This window comes from Symsagittifera roscoffensis, chromosome 1 (genome assembly GCF_963678635.1).
Source record: "Symsagittifera roscoffensis chromosome 1, txSymRosc1.1, whole genome shotgun sequence".
NCBI classification, from domain to species: domain Eukaryota; kingdom Metazoa; phylum Xenacoelomorpha; order Acoela; family Convolutidae; genus Symsagittifera; species Symsagittifera roscoffensis.
Genome location: NC_087062.1, coordinates 38,218,988 through 38,236,610, shown reverse-complemented (window position 1 = coordinate 38,236,610; position 17,623 = coordinate 38,218,988). Strand labels below are relative to the sequence as shown.

The following is a 17,623-nucleotide window of genomic DNA, read 5'->3' as shown; positions in this document are numbered from 1 at the left end:
TATTTTGAATGAAAGTTAGAAAAGTTTCATGAAACTGATTTTCAATTGTTTTTCAAGAAAAGTGAAAACCTCAATGAAATACCGAATACCGAAAAATTCTAAGAATCGGAAAAGTAAGACCGAAGTTTTCAAAAAATATATATATATTTTTAATGAGTTAGGTTTTAGGAGTTATGATTTACAATTATAACACACTGGAGTCCTTTTGAGCTCTTGTTCAGTTTAAAAAAAGCGGTTAAAACCCCCTCCTCCATACATCCATTTTTAACTTTTTTTGTAACGGTATTGAAACAAAAACTTCCACATGGGATAGTTGAAACAAAAACTTCCACATGGGATAGTTGAAAACACATAGATTAATCATTTAACTACTAGAGGCTCCAGATACATGCAATTTTATATATGCAAATTACGCCCAAGCGATATTGAAACAAAAACATCCACATGGGATAGTTGAAAACACATAGATTAGTCATTTAACTACTAGAAGCTCCAGATACATGCAATATTATATATGCAAATTACGCCCAAAAAGTTCAACAACAGTCATTCATGCAAATTTTGCAAAGCAGAAACAGAAGTTTTATGGTATTTTATAGGTTAGAAGGACCTATGGGTTGAATAAAAATTTCAAATAAAAATTACTGAACAACTGAATAGCTCAAAATAGCTATTGCAGTCTCTATACTTGCTTTTTCTGATACCTTGTAAATCTCTAATTATTCAGTCAGCGCGAGGTGTGTTAAACACAAAAATTTGTGCAAATAGTTCTGCGTATTTTATGGTTCGTTTTGAAAAATATTATAAGTTCTGATAAGAAACAATCAGCTATTTTATCAATAGCAATTTTTTATTAAAAAATCAAGAATGAACAAAAAGCCGCTAAGATTTTTTCAACTATTTTATATTTTAAATTCTGTGATATAACAGAACCACTTGCCAAAGAACACAACTTTAGCATAGCAAAATAGCCGACAGCAAATGTGAAAAAAAACCGTTCAGTTGGAAAAATTTTGAGAGAAAAAAAACGAACAAAACTTCACAATTTTCATTTGAGTGTGTCATTTTGTATGAATTATTTTAGAGGAAAAAACACAATTGGAGTCAAACGCCAGTTGTGAAGTGAAATAAGAGGCAACACGAGCGCAATATGTATATTTTGTGAATTATAAGCGGATTCCGCAACAAGGACAACCTCTTTGTTCTTTTTTGTGTTTTCGTTTTCTTTGATTGTTCCGACAAAATTTTTACATGATTAAAGGCTTGTCTCTGGAATCCAGAGACCTACAAACAACTAAATTGTGCGCCTATCCAGTGCACAGTTTGGCATCGTAACACTGGCTGACCTTCATAGACCAAAAATGCTAGTCATACAATTCCATATATAAAGTCTATGGAAAATACTAGCCATACAAGTTTCATACTTTTTGCAAAAATGGTGTCATAAAATTTTCGAAGCATTTTTGGTTTTTGAAGAAAATTTGGTGTATCCTACTAAATCAAATAAAAACTTGTTGTCAAAAAAACGCTAATCATACATTTTCCATATATGGATTTTTTTGACTAGCTTTTTTTTGATGACAACAAAAACTTTTCAATCTAATTTTGAAATTGCCCCAATTTTTTTTTGTTTTTTTTGCAACCGCAAACCGAATTTGGTACTCAAACAAACGCTTTTCAAAAAAAATTTTCTTGTAAAATTTAAGTTTTTGTGTGCATAACGTAGTCCTGGATCCACTAAAATTTCCACTTTGCTTATTAACTTTTTTCAAAGCCGTTTCTTCAGGCCGTTTCTAATGCATTTTTCATGCAAGACGGCCAACATTTTGGTTACTCTACTTTGAGTAACCAAGGTTTTTGTCACTTGTGTTCGACAGAAACACAACCAAAAAAATTTGAAATAAATAAAATGCAAAAAATCAATATTTTTGGTAAATGGAAAAATGCTAGTCATTCAATTTCCCAATATAAAAAATCACTACTCATAGACTAATAATTGCTTGTTCTCATGGAATTGCATGAAAGGTCTACGAGTAGCATTTTTCCGTAAATGAAAATTAAAATATTAGCTTTTTTGGTCAAACCGGGAAGGTGGCAGCGAATTAAATTTTGCTTACGCTGTGCTAACTAAGCAGACAAAAACTGGCCAGACTTCAGTTGAGTTAAAAAAACTTGTTATCATACAAAAAAATTTGAAGAAATGGCGAGGGAAAAGAAAATCAATTTCTTTTGGCGAGGAGTTTCGAATGGCGAGGAGTTTCGAAAATTAATTAACGAAAGATATGTTGGAGTAAAGTTAACGGAAAAAATAATTAGTGCCTTTTCTACTCGAGCAAGTTGATTTGATTGGTTTTCTTCACTATAAATGAACTATAAAGCCATGATTATTGAGGAGAAAAATTTGAATTTTTTCGATATCACTCAGTTTTTGATTTTTTAGTTATTGTTAATTGTTTTTTCCGACCACTGAAAGTGGGGAACTTTGTTTTCGGTGTGTTGTCTTTGTTTTTTGCGCAATATTAGTTTCCACAGATATAGCTGTCGGAATGAGTTGCGTGATTATATATATAATTGTTAGTTTTTATTTAGTTTGTGGCCGAAACTTTTTGTGTTGTTTTGTGTTGTTTGTGTTGTTGTTGGGCATAATTGACAAAAACTCATTCCGAAAGCCAATCGGCTATCCTTTCAAATATTTGAATCTTTACAATGTTTTCATGTACTGATTGTGCGTATAAAAACGACCTACTAAATTTCTTGAGCTGTGTTATCGGCGCATAAGTCAAATTCGTACAAACGGGTCAAAAATTACCGTGAGATTAAGAACCCACTAGACACTATTTAACCTAGCTGACATCTCTCCAGAATCAATTTTCTCAACCAACTTTTTTAAACGTTACACGTTGATGAACTGGTAGTTTTTTCAATTACAATTTTTTCATTAGTTAAGCGTCTAGTTGGAATTAATTATAGTCAGACAAAACAATCGGTACCCAAATTAAAACGAAAACTTTAAGCTTCCCCATTAATCATTTTCAAGCTCCACGTCCGCCGTCCGTAATGGCAGATTTAGGAGTGAGGCAATTTTTCAATCGGCATCATAGAATAAAAAGCCAATAGCCTCCCGTACGGTTTTTTGATGAACGCTCTTAAAAATCCTCTATCAGACCTACCAAAAAATTGCGTTTTTTTATTAACTTTACGCATTTTTTTCAAGTTATTACACTGTTAAAAGTTTCATTCACTAAACTAAACAAAATTAAGATAAAAGAATACGAATTAAAATTGTTTTTATGTGTTCTATAAAAAGCGAACAATGAAACAGTGATAGATTCACTCTGAAGGAGTGTGCACGTTCAAGGTCAGACATAATCAAACACTTAGGTAATTAGAATTATATGAAAAAATCACATCACTTCCCTCACTTGGGAAAATTTAGAATAACTAACTTATTATTGTTAACTAAAAATCTCTTTTCGTCTGGTGACCGGAATAGTAACATTTGAAAATCACAACGAATTTTTGCTGCGGAAGTGTATTTAAAAAATCATATATGCAAAAATTGGAATAGCATATCCTACGAATTGTATGAGTAAAATCATGAGATTTCGATAAAGTGAGCTAATTTTCCACTGTATTAAATTAAACTATCCGCAAGCTAGTGTATGATGAAAAAAAAGAAGGATGATTAAATTTTTTTTTGATAGAGTCATCGTACGGAAGTAAATTTGAATGCGAATCAAAAATAACGAGTTTTATCTGACTGGGCTACTCAAAGATCTAATTGAAAAGTGTTAAGCCATTGTAGTAAATCGAAATAATAAAATGAAACACGGGAGAATTTAAAGTTTTACGCGAGCTTTCAGATAATTCGGGTTTGGTCGTCCTTCTCCTTTTCTTTGTTGAATTCATTCATTTAGATAATCAAATTTCTCTAATAGCTTCGATATTTTGTTGCTTTCAACGTCCAGTCTGAGTTCCCGCGGAATAAGAAGTTCCTCCACCTCTGAGACTGAGCGTAGCAATTTTTTGTTAGATCCTCCGTAGGAATAATTTGTGGCCTTGAATTTGATTATGCACTTTCTGAAATAACTCGACGGGGGTTGCAGTTTGAAGAGTCAGTAGTTGTTTTAATCAATTCCACCATTAGGGTTTGTTGAGTCAGGGTAAGAGGCGTTGATTATGTCAAGTAATTTCCAGTTTCACTTAGGTCTACTAGCACTGGGTTTGTATGCGATCCCCGAGGTCCAGAAGAATCTACGAGGTCTACAAAGAACCCATTACCAAAAAAACTTAGGAGCATGACACTCCTACGAGAACAAGTGGTATTAAAAAAGCAGTTGGATTATCAGTGTCCCGTTTCATAAACTGGGAAGTCTAACGAGCTGTCTCTGGTCAGGTCAATTTAGGTAGGCAAAGGTCTGAACCAGACCAGAACCCAAATCAGACCAGAACTCCGATTTGGGTTCTGGTCTGAAGTCCGATTCCTGAATCGTAGTAGTAGTAGGATTTGAGACTGGAAGCTGTTGTCCTGGTAAGTCGTCGTTGCCTCTGTCAAAAAAAACTAGTCTAGTTTTCGACTTAGAAATTTTGTCACTGTCATCTTTTTTTTTCCTTCGGCACTTTTCTTTTCGAAATTAGCGATAAATCATTCTGTTTCATTATTTTTATCAGGAAAGCCACCGATTGTCCACTCCCATTCACTCAAAGCCGAAAGATGAAAGAGTCGGTAGAATGATACATCTTCCGCTAAGAAAACATGTTGATAAAGTTTGCACGGCTTTCTGGGGTTGATATCGTAGATCTATGAGTGGTCGAGCCCGTCGTTGAGGACTTGGGACTATGGCCACTTCTGCTTGAAATCTCATTTTCTCCTCCTTTGGAGTGGATGATTGCCTGCTAGGAGGTTTATGTTAAGACAAAGTAGGTTGATGTCCCTTTAAAAATCCGAGGGATTTTTAAAAGGCAAAGTCGGATTTTCTCAAAATTTTTCGGCATGCTAATATAATGCTTGACTGGTAACCGTTTTTATCTCCAATATTGCGATAGTTAGGCCCTCTGTTTTTCCGGTCCGACACTTTTCGACACGTTTACTTTTCGTTGATGGGTGTGTCAGTGGGTGGCGTTTGAGGGTTGGCTTTTATTGGCCGGCGAGGTGGAAGGATCCTTGATCGTGTTTTCAATCAGGTAGTCCAATTATCCGTCTTCCACTCCATCATCCGCTGCCCAATCCTTTGCTCTGCAGTCTGATAGAATTAGTTGAATTTTTCACTAGTTTTATGCAGTTATTTTGATTTTTAAATTATTGAAAGAGTATGCCGCTAAATCACCGACCTTAAAAAACTAAGATAAAAGTTTGAGAATTAAAAAAGTTTTTGAAGTCTTCTGTAAAGACCGAACAATGAGACAGTGACAAGTTTACTCCGAAGGTGAGACATAACCAAACAAAAAAGTAGTTAGAGTTATATTAACATATCACAACACATCTCTTACTCGTGGAACTTTGAAGAAACTAACCAAATGTAATTAACTACAGATATGTTTTCCTCTGGTGAACGGGAAAGTTTTTTTTAAATCATTACAAAATTTTGTATAAGATTTCATAGTGGCAAAAGCTTGGATCGCTATGTCTCACGGAATGGGTATGTATATCATGAGATTTCGTTAAAGAGAGGTATTTTTCTACTGTGTTAGCTTAAGTTATCAGCAAGTTATTGTATGATGAAGTAAAATGAGGTTTATTTAAGCTTTTTATGGATCTGTGTAAAATTTAACGCCTGAGTTAAATTTTTACACTAAATGAAAATAACCAGAAATATCTAACTGGGATACTCAGTCAATGCTGTAACTGGAAAATTTTCAATCATTGTATTAAATTAATGATGAAACAAAACAAATATTTCAGGTATGGTCGTCCTTTTCCTTTTCTTTGATGAATTCATTCATTTGGATCACCAATTTTCAGTAATAGCTTCGTTATTTTTCTTGCTTTCAACGTCCAGCCTGAGTTCCCGCGGAATTAGAAGTTCCTCCAATTCAGAGACAGAGCGTAGCAAAGTGCTTGTTGGATCATACATAGGATTCGTTTGTGTCCTTGAAATTGATTCTGCAGTCTCTATTATGATTTGATGCGGGCGACCGTTTGAAGAGTCAGAAGTTTTTTCAATCGTTTCGGTCATTAGTATTTGTCGAGGCAGGGTAGGAGGATTTTATTGTGTCCGGTAGTTTTCAGTTGCTAAATCCAGTAGTTTCCGAGGTGCAGAGGAATCTTCAAGGTCTGCCAAGATCCTATTACCAAAACAATTTAGCAGGATTACATTCCTACGAGGACGCGTGGTAATAGAAAAGGCACCTAGATTAACGGTATCCCGATGGTAAGTTGGGAAATCGGCAGATCTGTCTCTGGTCAGGCCAATGTCTTGCGCCTTATACGTAGAAGGTATCTCTGATTTGGGTTCTTGCCTGGAATCTGAGTCCTGATACGTAGTAGTAGATGATTTTGAGGCTGGCGTGGAGGCTGGTAGGATTAAAATCGGGCAATCAGACGCTGAAGGCTATTGTCCTGGTAAGTCGTCGTCGACTCTGTCAATTAATTCTAATTCTACGCATCAGGAAAGTTTGTCGCTAGTATCTTTTTCTTACCTTTGGAATATTTTGAAATTCCCTAACATTCTCTATTGACTCTATTGACTCTATTCTCTAATTTTGAAACATTCTCTATCAACATCTCCATATAGAAACCACCAACTAAATCACTCGATATCACTCAGATCTGAAGAACAAAAAGAACAAATCACTCAGAGCTGAAGAAAAAAGGCATGTAGAATGGTTCATCTTCCGCTAAGTAACCTGTTGTGAAGTTGCTCTCTTGGGTTGAAGTCGTAGATCAACGGGTGTTCGAATCGATTATTGAGGAATTGGGGCTAATGCCACTTCTGTTGGGATTATGGGTCCACATCTCTTCCCGTGGAGTGGATATGCACCTGCTAGGAAGTTTATGTTTAAGCAAGGCAGACTGATATTATGTTAAAAACTCAAGCTTTGTTTCCCTCGGAGTTTGATAAGTTTGATAAGCCAAATGAATACTCGTCGTGTTTATAATAGGCCAAATAAACACTCGGCCAAATAAACACTCGGCCAAACTGATCGGCCAATCGCACAGTTGGGCCAAATGATTAATCGTCGTGTCTCTCGAGTCCCTTGTCGTGAAAAGAAGGTAGTCGTGATGAGAAGACCTCGGTGACCCTTGTCGTGAAAAAAAAGTAGTCGTGAAGAGAAGACCTCGGTGACCGTTGTCGTGAAAAGAAAGTAGTCGTGAAGAGAAGACCTCGTATCTTCGTCTGTCTCAGAATAACGGTCCCTTGTGGGGCGCCAAAATGTGCGCCTAATCTCCGTAAGTCAAAAATATGTAGTCAAATTCTTGAATTAAACGAGAGAAGTTATCGGCAAAAACATATCGTCATTTCGGTCGAGTATAACATCATAACGTCAATATTCCGCTTCAATAAACAAAATTGACGCAAGCTAGCCACAAGAACCGGTCGGTAATATCCTTGAGATAAATTGCTCTTTTTTGGCGGTCTGCCCTAATCAAGGTTGAACCGAATTAGAACCAAAAAACAGTAAAAAACGGTCAAAAGGGGCTATAGCCACTCGGGCTTACATGTTTTATGGTCTGCATATGGGGGGATTCAAACCCGGTTGACCGGCGTGAGAGACTTGTCACTTGGCCGCACGGCCATTTGTCCTAATTTTTATGCATTTATACTCTGTTTTATATTTATCTATACTCTATATTTTTTGTTGCAACAGCAATGTCGAATTTTCTCAAAATTTTTCCGTTTGCTAATATAATGATTGACTGCAAACAGTTTTGCCTCCAATTTCCAATAGTAAGGTCCTCCGTTTCTCCTGCCCAACACTTTTCGACACAATTTACCGTTCTTTGTTGGGCGTGTCAGTGCGTAGCGTGTCGAATTATCAAAACTTCCACTCTACCATCCGGTGCCCAATATTTTGCTCTAGAACCTGATAGAATTGATTTGCCTTGATCTAGACAGTGTTTTGATTTGCTATCAACAGGTGTTTTTGATTGATTGTTCAATTTTTTTGGTTGCAGTGCTTCTTAAATGGACTGCAGTTGATTGTTGGTTGAATTGTGCTCCTCAAATTCCAAATGATTTTTGATAATTTGGTATTTAACGAGAGTTTAGGTGATTCAGAAGACACTGTGAGAAATATTTTTTTACACTGTGAATAAATATTTCGACCAATTCATTGGTTCGGTGGTCGCCGACTGTACAGAATCTGATTATAATATTATTTGACTCTTAAAAAGCTTTGAACTCATGACTACCAAAACGGTTAACGAGATCTACTCTAACGTTTTTGGGTATACCACGTAGATGAATGCAAATTTGATGGAATTGGGTCACTGGTTTTGCCGAAGCACTCGAAGTAACTTTTGCTAAAGGAAATTTGGATAATTTGTCAATGCAGAGTAATATGTTTTTTTTTATATATATAACGGACCAGAAAAATCCAAGTCAATTTCTTTATTAGCTTCTATTAGGGCAAAAAGTGATTTAATATCAGAAGAAAAAATTTAGGGCTTCAAATTCATACCGGCTTTTATGAAGTTAAAGCAATTTTTACATGTTACCAGATCAGTCGATTGATGAGGGTACCATGGTACCAGATCAGTCATCACACGTGTTCGACAATAAACTTCATTCCAAACTGTCCTGGATGTGTTTCGTCTATAAATTTCGTCACTGCTCCTCTGACTGCAAATGGCACTACAAACTTGACTTCCATAGAGAGGATTCCAATGGATGTGTAAAAAATTGCTATTAAAATGACAAAACGTTTGCTATATTGAGCTTAGTGAAGATCCATTTTCTGCTCGAATGCATTAACCAAAGGCTTCAGTAAAACCACCTCCTTAAAAAGAAGAGCAGGAATCTTGGTATGACCAATGAAATAAAATCCAGTGGTGTTTCAGGTAACTTCAGGAATTCTCTATATTTATGTGCCGAAATTAGGTGTTTTCCGGAGTTTCAATATTAAAGATTGTTGGATATTTGAGAGTTTAAGAATAAATACAAAACATTTATTTACATTCATACTGTTTGCACAAAATATATCCATTGGATTTAAAAAAAAATTTGAAAAATTTTTTAAAAGGAATTTCAAAAAAAATCTGAAAATTGATGAAGTAAAAAAATGGGAAATGATTGATTTGAAGAAAGATCTCACTTCTTCAAAATTTAATAATATTTAATAAGTGTTAGTGTTTTATCTTCCAACTGAGACAATCCTCAGTTATTAATTATAAAGCCCATCTGTTCATCTTTATTCTTGAAAGTTTGACCTTTTGACTATTTGACTACAAAGTTTTGGCTATCGAGAACGGTTATTACACGGTTGACTATTTTTTTGGGTTCCTCTTTATTCCTTTGGATCCAATTAAAATGTCGTCTACATAACATGTGTTAAAAAGGATCGAATAAGTGGGTCCATGACTCGTTGAAAATCGTTCGGCATGTCGCCAAATCCATAAAAAAAACCCTGTTAAAACTCTATTTGTTTCGGTTTATCTCATCCGATTTTACTAAAACTGCATGGATGGCTGGTTGGCTTATCTAAAGCAAGTTGGCTATAAGCATTTTTCAAGTCCAAATTTGCAAGCCAAACGGCTCCTTTGAAAGTGCGTTTTTTGCTGCCACGTTGTCTACAATTCTTGAAGGTTTCGCATCTGGTATTTAATCTCAAATTTTTTCGTTGATAAGCTTTGAGTCATTAAGTTTTACGTTTATTGATTTGTCGTTTTACAAGTTATTACAACTTGGCCTATAAATTGATTTTCATCGCAGCATTCTAATTGTTTTATGTGTCCTTCCCATACTAGTCCCATACTAGTAATTCTGTTTCGCTGCCGGAAGTGAAGTGATGCTTTTCTTGCTTTTAACTGTTTTCGTCTCAGAGGACTGTAAAATACTGTAATCTTTGATTGATTTTAAATTTTCCCTATTACTTTGAAGAGGTTTTTGTGTTTACACGCAAATTTTTTTTTTATTGTTTGGCCATTGACAGATGAAATTGACGTATTCTTTGGATTTGAAGTCTGGGATTTACAATTTGGAAATGCTTTCTTTGGCACTTCTATGCCCATTTCTGGCAGCTTATTCTTCCCGAGTATATTGCGTTCATGTTCCCCAGGTATTAAAAATGGTGCATGCTCGTGTGACCATTGTTGAATCTAAGTGGTAATACCAGTTTTACGATGATCTTGATTACGTCGTCAGGAAATCCTCATTAATAGTCTTTAGTAGCTTGATCTATCAAAAAAATTTTTGATTTAGAGATCTGGAAGTTTCAATTCTTGAATGACATTTTTCTATCAGAAGCTAACACACTGGCTGAGTTGACTTGGATATTCATATGTACAAGATTCTCCTTTCCTAGACTGATGTTTGAAAACGTTCTCAGTTCTTTTCCTTCTGAATCGAAAATCGGGGTGATATTAATGACTGAATAATCTTTTTATCGCTTAGGTCAGCTTCTGTCCAGGTATTGGTCTCACCGAAAAACTCTTTCTTGTTTTTTTACAAAGTTAATTTCAGATTGCTGAAAAGGAGAATTTATCTAATTATTTACAGAAATAGAAGTATCAAAAATGCTCTCGATTGTTACAAGATGTACAATGAGCGATTTAAATAAAGAATTCTTTGTTTTCGATGCGTAGGGCTGATTCCCTTTTTACGTTAGAATTCCGAGGGGAATTTGGTTGGTCGTTCTAGTTTTTTGTGTTTTTGATCCTTTTGAGATGGGTCGATATTCTTTTTTCCGTCTTCTACGGCTAAATTGTGTGCATTCAGCGGTCTCCGTTAACAACTTTCTCTGAATATCGTAGTTTTTCTTGTTTTAAGAAAAAATATTTCGGATCCATTCATCTTCTCCGCTGGAGATATCACAATTCCTTGCCGTTTCAGCAAGGGTTTTCAGAATTGTTGGAGACTTTCTCAATCTCTTGGTCTTCTGATTAATAACTTGTGGCGTTAGAACGTGATGTTCGGTTTTTTGACGAAGTGGAGATTCAAGTAAACCAAAAACTCACGGAAATTGACCCTAAGAATTTTTAGTTATAAGAACTTTTGAGCAAGAATTCATTTCTCCTCGTTTTTTAAAGTAGAAATAACATAGATCTGATTTTTTTAAGCATCATTCTGTCTCTCTTTGCCGAACTTTTTCAATTCGATCTTGCTAATCGCTTTTTTGTTTCTGTTTGTCTTCGTATCTATCATTTTCCTCGACGTTTCTTGCCAGTCTTGCTGGATTGTCCTGGTTTTTTTCACTATCTGGGGCTTCTTCGATCGTTGCAGTAGTCGCGATTTCTTGAACCGAAAGATTAATAGGGTTTTCGATGTTTATGATCTCTTTGGCTATCAGGGCCAGTTGAAACATGTCACTCCAATCTTTTCACGTGTGAGGGGGGTCCATCGTACAAATATGGCAGAGTGGAGGTAATAAGATCCCTCATACGAGATTCGTTAGTTAACTGCGCCATATTGAAATGTTTAAATAGCAAGCTCCTAAAATATTAAACTAAAAGAATACAAATTACAGCTGTGTTTAAAGTGTTCTATACAAGGCAAACAATAAAACTGCGACAGATTCACTCCGAAGGAGGGTGCACGTTCAATTCCAGAAATATCCGAACAATTAAGTGATCAGAATTAATTGAATATATCATATCAAGTGAGAGGCTCTCTCTGTTAGTTTTTTGGAAAGTTAATTCAATTATCCAAGCCCATACATAGACAGGGCTAGACAGGGTTGGATTTTCAGAAAATGATTTTGAGTCGACCAATTTGATTTTCCTACTTCTCCCTGAGCACTATAAAAGCCCCATTTCAATTGAAAAAAATTGCTCCTCAAGCAAAATTTTTAAAAAAGTAAGTGAAAAAAAATAAACGTTTTTGGGCACTTTTTGGAAAAGTTTGAAAAGTTGCATTTTTCGGCACGCAATCCCCTTCAAATACCTTTTTTCTATAGATATGTATAATATTTAATTAAAGTATAAAAAAAAACCAACCGTCTCCCTCTCGTCCTTAAGATCCCAGTTTACGAGGCCAAACTGTGCATTTTGTGAATTGTAAGCGGATTCCGCAAGGACGCGCCCTTTGTTTTTCTTTTGTTCTTTCAATTTCTTTGATCGTTCCGACAAAATTTTATCATGTTTAAAAACTTGTCTCTGGAATCCAGGAGCATACAGACACAAAACTGCGCGCCTATTCAGAGCACAGTTTGCCTCGTAATGTATTCCCGCCAATTTTTCTGAGAAAATTGGGTCTTTATAGAGCTTTGGGAGAGCTAGGAAAACCATTTTTGTCTGCCTAAAATTTCGATCATCCTAACTTTTTGTCCAAAAACTAATTTTGATCAGAAATCAGTGACCATGATTATGCAGAAAGTTTTGCAGAATTATGGTTCGCTACTAACCAATTATCAAATATCACGGCACGGGTATCTCAAGCAAAAATGAGACCTAGTTTTTTGAAGGACTTTTCTGTTGGATACCTTAATAGGTTTGAAAACATACGAAGGCGTTGCTTTATCTTGTTCCCATTCCTTGACAAGGCTAAGGAAGTTAAGGACAAATAAACTGACATTTTGAGGGTATTATTCTAGAATCAATCAGACTCAGACGGCATGCATGTTATCATCAATCATCTCATATTGTTTCAATCAATTTTTGCCAATAAATCATGTTTATAACTAATGCTTTCACGTCAAAATCTTTTTGTTAAATGTCACCAACAAAAAATCAATCTATGGAGAAAAAAACGACTGATGGTCCGGCTCAACGGCTTAAGAAAACAAAATGTCAACAGCAAGAGAAACTGCAACGTCATGCTTCATTTCAAATCTCAAAATGACGGGACCTTGTATGTTCAATTATGATACCCTTGCGCAGTTTACCCAGTGGGCCAACTTTGGCATTAAATTTGGGTAGCCGTCTGTCAGTATAAATTCATCCGTCAACGCTCGGAAATCTATGCTAATTTTTGTCCACGATTTTTTGATTTAGTTCTTCGTGAAGCAAGATAAAAGTTAATTACAAACAAGAAAGGGGCAGATTAATAATCAAATTACATTTTATTTTTTGACTGAAAAAAGAAACAAACGTCGCCTTAATTCTTCCTCTTTCGAATGTAAATACCAATTTCAGTTCCTTTTTTAGATCTCCTCTTACACTTATATAATCTTATCCTCTTCATATATGTATTACTACTCTCTCCCACGCCTGCTTTTGACTCGATATTTACCCCCTCCCCGTCAGCGGCGAAAAGAAAAGAGGGGAGAGAGAGAGAAAGAGGAAAATAAAGAGAGGCGAGGGTAAAAATAAAGACCCTAGGGACCTTGAATCCGGTTACCAGCTAACATAGTGCTGATTTTCAGATTCCAAATATAGGATCATAGATAATTTTTAGACGAGCCATTTAAATTGCATCTATTTTGTTGAGAAATCTGTTATTATATTCTAGCCAGTTTTAGACTACTCTAGCCAGTTTTAAATAAAAGTAAAAGTTGTTCTATTTCTTGGGTCAAAGCTTTGTTTTTCGGAACAAAATAATGTTTCACCTGGCCATAAACTTTTATGTATCTATTTTTAGTTAGCGATTTTTTGTTCCACCATAAAGGGCATAGCCTCTACATTTGCGAAGCTGTCTGCTCTTCAGCTAGTCTGTTTTTAACCCATTTTTTACCGTATTTTTAGCCATGAGCCACAAACTTAACCAATGCTTTGTTGCAACGTTCCCGTATCTCCTTTCAATTCCCTCTGCAGGTTGTGATAGTTGCGTCATCCTCTAATTTTTATGCGCTCAGATATGGAATAAATTAAAGGGCAACCATACTCAAGCCAAGCGTCATTGAAATATCCTGAAAATTCTAATTCTGGGTACAGTTTTGAGTATTGTTTGCATTGCCTTTGATGTACAGGAGTGTTGCCCATAAAATGTAGATTTACCCTTGAAGTCTGGAAGAATGAATGACACAATTAAAAGGTCCGGAGTTCATTTTTACTGCCCAGGGACAAAGGAAACAGAGGAAAATGAAACAAGCCAGTTCCCGAGGGAATCGTAGGAAAATGATCTGAGTTCAGAAAATTCAGCACCTGTGGTTGCTAGACAAAGTTAATTAAGCCGATTAAAACAAACAAAATCAATGATTTTAGGGTTTTATGAGTACAAGACAGCGTTTTAAACATCAATCATTCCCCACTTTTGAAAAAATTTAGCTTCGTTACACGTAATAGGAACAAAAACAGCTCTATATTTTTCATCATTCAGCCTTTTATGTACTTAAGCTCAACCAACCATGTGAAAACATATTTTTGCAAAAAAGATCAATGCACAAATTTACTCGTGTATAACATACTGCTGCGTTTCCCAACCTGAGCAGATGATTAGAAATGGCGGTTGAGCTCCTTGTTTACATGGATGGTTATAAATAAATAAAGTAATGTCAAAAAAGGCGCGAGGCGACAATTCGGAACAAGCGACAATTGGTAACAGGTGCGACAATTCGTGATACGCGACAATTTGCAACAAGCGACAATGCGTAAGAGAAAGTTGAGTCGGGAACACTGATTCACGCGCAGTATTCCTATCATGCCGGATGCAAGAGCAGCGGAGCAAGCGTTTGCTACTTGCCAATGTCTTGTTACAAATTATCGCTTGTTACAAATTGTCGTTGGTTACGAATTGTTTTCTGCAGCAAAATCTGGCCCTACCAAAAAAAGGAGTATCCACAATGGGTGTTTTAGCAAATTATAAATTTTTTGTTTGTTTGTAGATCTTCAACCTGGCGAGTGCGGCCATCCGTATCTTGAACCTGATCTTCATGATGATCATCATATCCCACTGGAACGGATGCCTCATGTTCCTCCTGCCCAGACTCTATGAGTTCCCCGAGGACTCCTGGGTCTACGTCGACAGACTTGTAGTGAGTATGCAACTTCTTGCCTTTGTATAATAGAAACTATCAGTCGGTATTGAATCTGGGTTATAATTTGCTCGTATTTGTCTGATTGTAAGCGTGAAAACAACTTGTTATATTATTGACTTTCAAGGCAAACTCATGTCTATATTTTTTGGGTGAATTTTCATTTCAGAACATTTGCGCCTCATATTTCATCAGTATTCTGGAATTCAGCTTGCTTGCAAAAATTTCTTTAAATCTCTACGTCAAACTTTCTGTGCTTCTAAAGCGTCTTAAACTTGTCAGTCAATCAAAATTGATTTACAAGATTCAAACTTGTTTTTGCGCAGTTTTTGACTTTCTTCCTAGCTAACAATTGAGTTTTCCAGGGCAAAGAATGGACTGAGCAGTACAGTTGGGCTCTGTTTCGTGCTATGTCCCACATGCTGTGCATAGGCTATGGTCAGGAACCACCCACCTCCATCATGGACCTATGGCTGGTCATGATCAGCATGATCAGTGGGGCCACCTGTTACGCTCTGTTCATAGGAAACGCTACCAACATGATACACCAGTTCGATTCATCGCGCAGACAGTACACAGAAAAGGCAAAGTCCATTTATTATCTTGAATTTACTTGTTTATTGAACAACCACCCATCATAACATGGTGAAAAATGACTTCACAATTTTTCTCATTTTTTTCTACTTCACAAATTTCCAGTTTACAGAAAAAAAAAGTAAATTTTTAAAAATACGACTTATGAGAGCAATAGTAAGAGAATTGTATGACTAGCATTTTTGTCAGCACAGGAAACTTCATCATTCTGCTAGGTTGATTTTAATAAATTTAAATCCTGATCTTGGGTAAAAAAAAACGATACACATGCAAATTGAAAATCACGCCGAAAAACATGAGCGACAAAAAAACCGGCAAAATTTTCTTTTTGGGTCATCAAAGATCTTAATTATAGTTCGTTGCATATCTTCAAACGCCATTACTGAAACTGTGGCAATCGAATAGCTGCTTAAACCAATGGTTTGTTATCATTCAAGCTTGAGAGGTTTTTGATGGCAAATAGAAAAAAACAAGGATAGCCAATTTTTTGCGTGGTGTTATAAAAAAGATCTGAACGAAAAACTAGAGATTAAGTATACTCAACAGTCATAAAAAAGCAAACTGTTTTTGTAGAAAAATGACTAGAAAAACGGGAAAAAAACAAAAAAAAAATCGAATTTTGAAGTTTTCTTGATTCCAAAAAGGCGCTAAAATACTCAAAAAAAAACTAAGGTTACTGGAGAGAAACAAAATTTCTAAGTTTTAATTTAAGTTGTGGTAAGCTTTTAAGCAACTAGATTAAACTATGCTAAGCTTGATCGCTCGCTTTATTCGCTCGAATTATGCAGAAAACCCAAAATTTTCAAACCGGTTTTTAGGAATCTTATAAAGTCGTTCGAATCACGGCTGTAAGGGCTTTAATATCATTTATCACTCAACTCTCTCCGATGATTCTTTGTCGTAAGTAAATATGCATGGAGAAAAAAGAAAAAAAACAAAACACACCCAAATACGAAGCTCCTCACCATTTTCAAGAGGTCGGAACCATATTCAAAAGTAAAGTTTTAAAATTTTGAATTGATTTTTATATTTCGTCACGTATTGCTAGTCATGTGATTACAGACAACGGAAAAAGCATTGTTAAATTTTTGATATGTATGAAATATATGCAAACAGTATGAATAATGTATTAATGGCTTCTTTGCAAATTGGAAAAACTCAAAAACCTCCAAAAAAAAACCGAAGCAAAACTGGATAAAACTTAGATAACCTCTATGATTTAAGCAAAAAAGTTTTTATCAGTGTTACTTTTTAAAAAGTTCCTTTAGTTTTGTTTTAGTTTGTCTAGAAATAAAGAGAAATGAAAGTATAATTTTAATTAAATTTAAAAATAGTAACTTCAACCAAAAAAAAAGAAAAAAATTAACTCAATATAGTCTAGTTGTTCTGAGCCATTTAAAACTCCAGGCTGCTATGGCATGAACACAATTTTGAAAATTTTAAGAAAAAAACAGTGTCTATAACTCTTGATCTTTTGACAGCCATTTAACGTGTCTGGGCTAGCTTATAATTGACAAAAAAGACCGAAAAAACTTTTTTTGCCTATTAGATTTCTCTTAAGCTTGCTTTAGTTTGGTCTAGAAATAAAGCAAAATAACATTTAACTTTAATTAAAAAAATAGTCACTTCATTTTAAAAAAAAGAAAAAAATCAAGGTGATAATTTGCGGAGTAAAGAAAGCAAGCTTTTTTTTTCAAAACAGCCTCGTCTCAAGTTGGCTCATATTATTACAGATCTGATAAATTCAGAAATTGTTCCAATTTTTGAAATATTTTTTCTATTGTTGTAATCAATCAGCCATGTTGTTATAAGCTGATCAAACCTCCGAGCTATCGAGGCTTACATGCGCAATTGAACTCTGTACAGTCTAGTTGTTTTAAAATTTACAAAACTCTACTCAGATATGGTATGAACACAATTTAAGAAACTTTTACGCGACAAAAAGTATCTGTAACAACACATAGCCCATGGTTTTTTGACTGCCATTTAACGTGTCTAGTGCATTTTTTGATTGGCAAAA

General features: G+C 35.3%; 2 protein-coding genes across 3 annotated transcripts in view; one reads left to right on the top strand and one right to left on the bottom strand.

The window, feature by feature from the left end:
* LOC134844082 (protein YIPF6-like) overlaps positions 1-17,623 on the bottom strand; it is a 509,298-nt gene that overhangs the window by 272,512 nt on the left and 219,163 nt on the right. The window contains exon 1 of one of the 2 annotated variants that reach the window (XM_063860558.1): positions 9,275-9,285. The exons of the other annotated variant lie outside the window; for it this stretch is intronic. The gene's annotated coding sequence lies outside the window, so the exon portion shown is untranslated. Of the gene's footprint in view, positions 1-9,274; positions 9,286-17,623 lie in introns of those variants that run through there. 2 annotated transcript variants of the gene reach the window in all.
* Positions 1-17,623, top strand: part of LOC134844027 (cyclic nucleotide-gated cation channel alpha-3-like) — a gene marked incomplete at its 5' end in the record, with an annotated part of 81,970 nt that overhangs the window by 49,383 nt on the left and 14,964 nt on the right. The window contains 2 exon segments of the mRNA XM_063860485.1: positions 14,860-15,009; positions 15,375-15,593. Coding sequence (XP_063716555.1) covers positions 14,860-15,009; positions 15,375-15,593 — 369 coding nt within the window.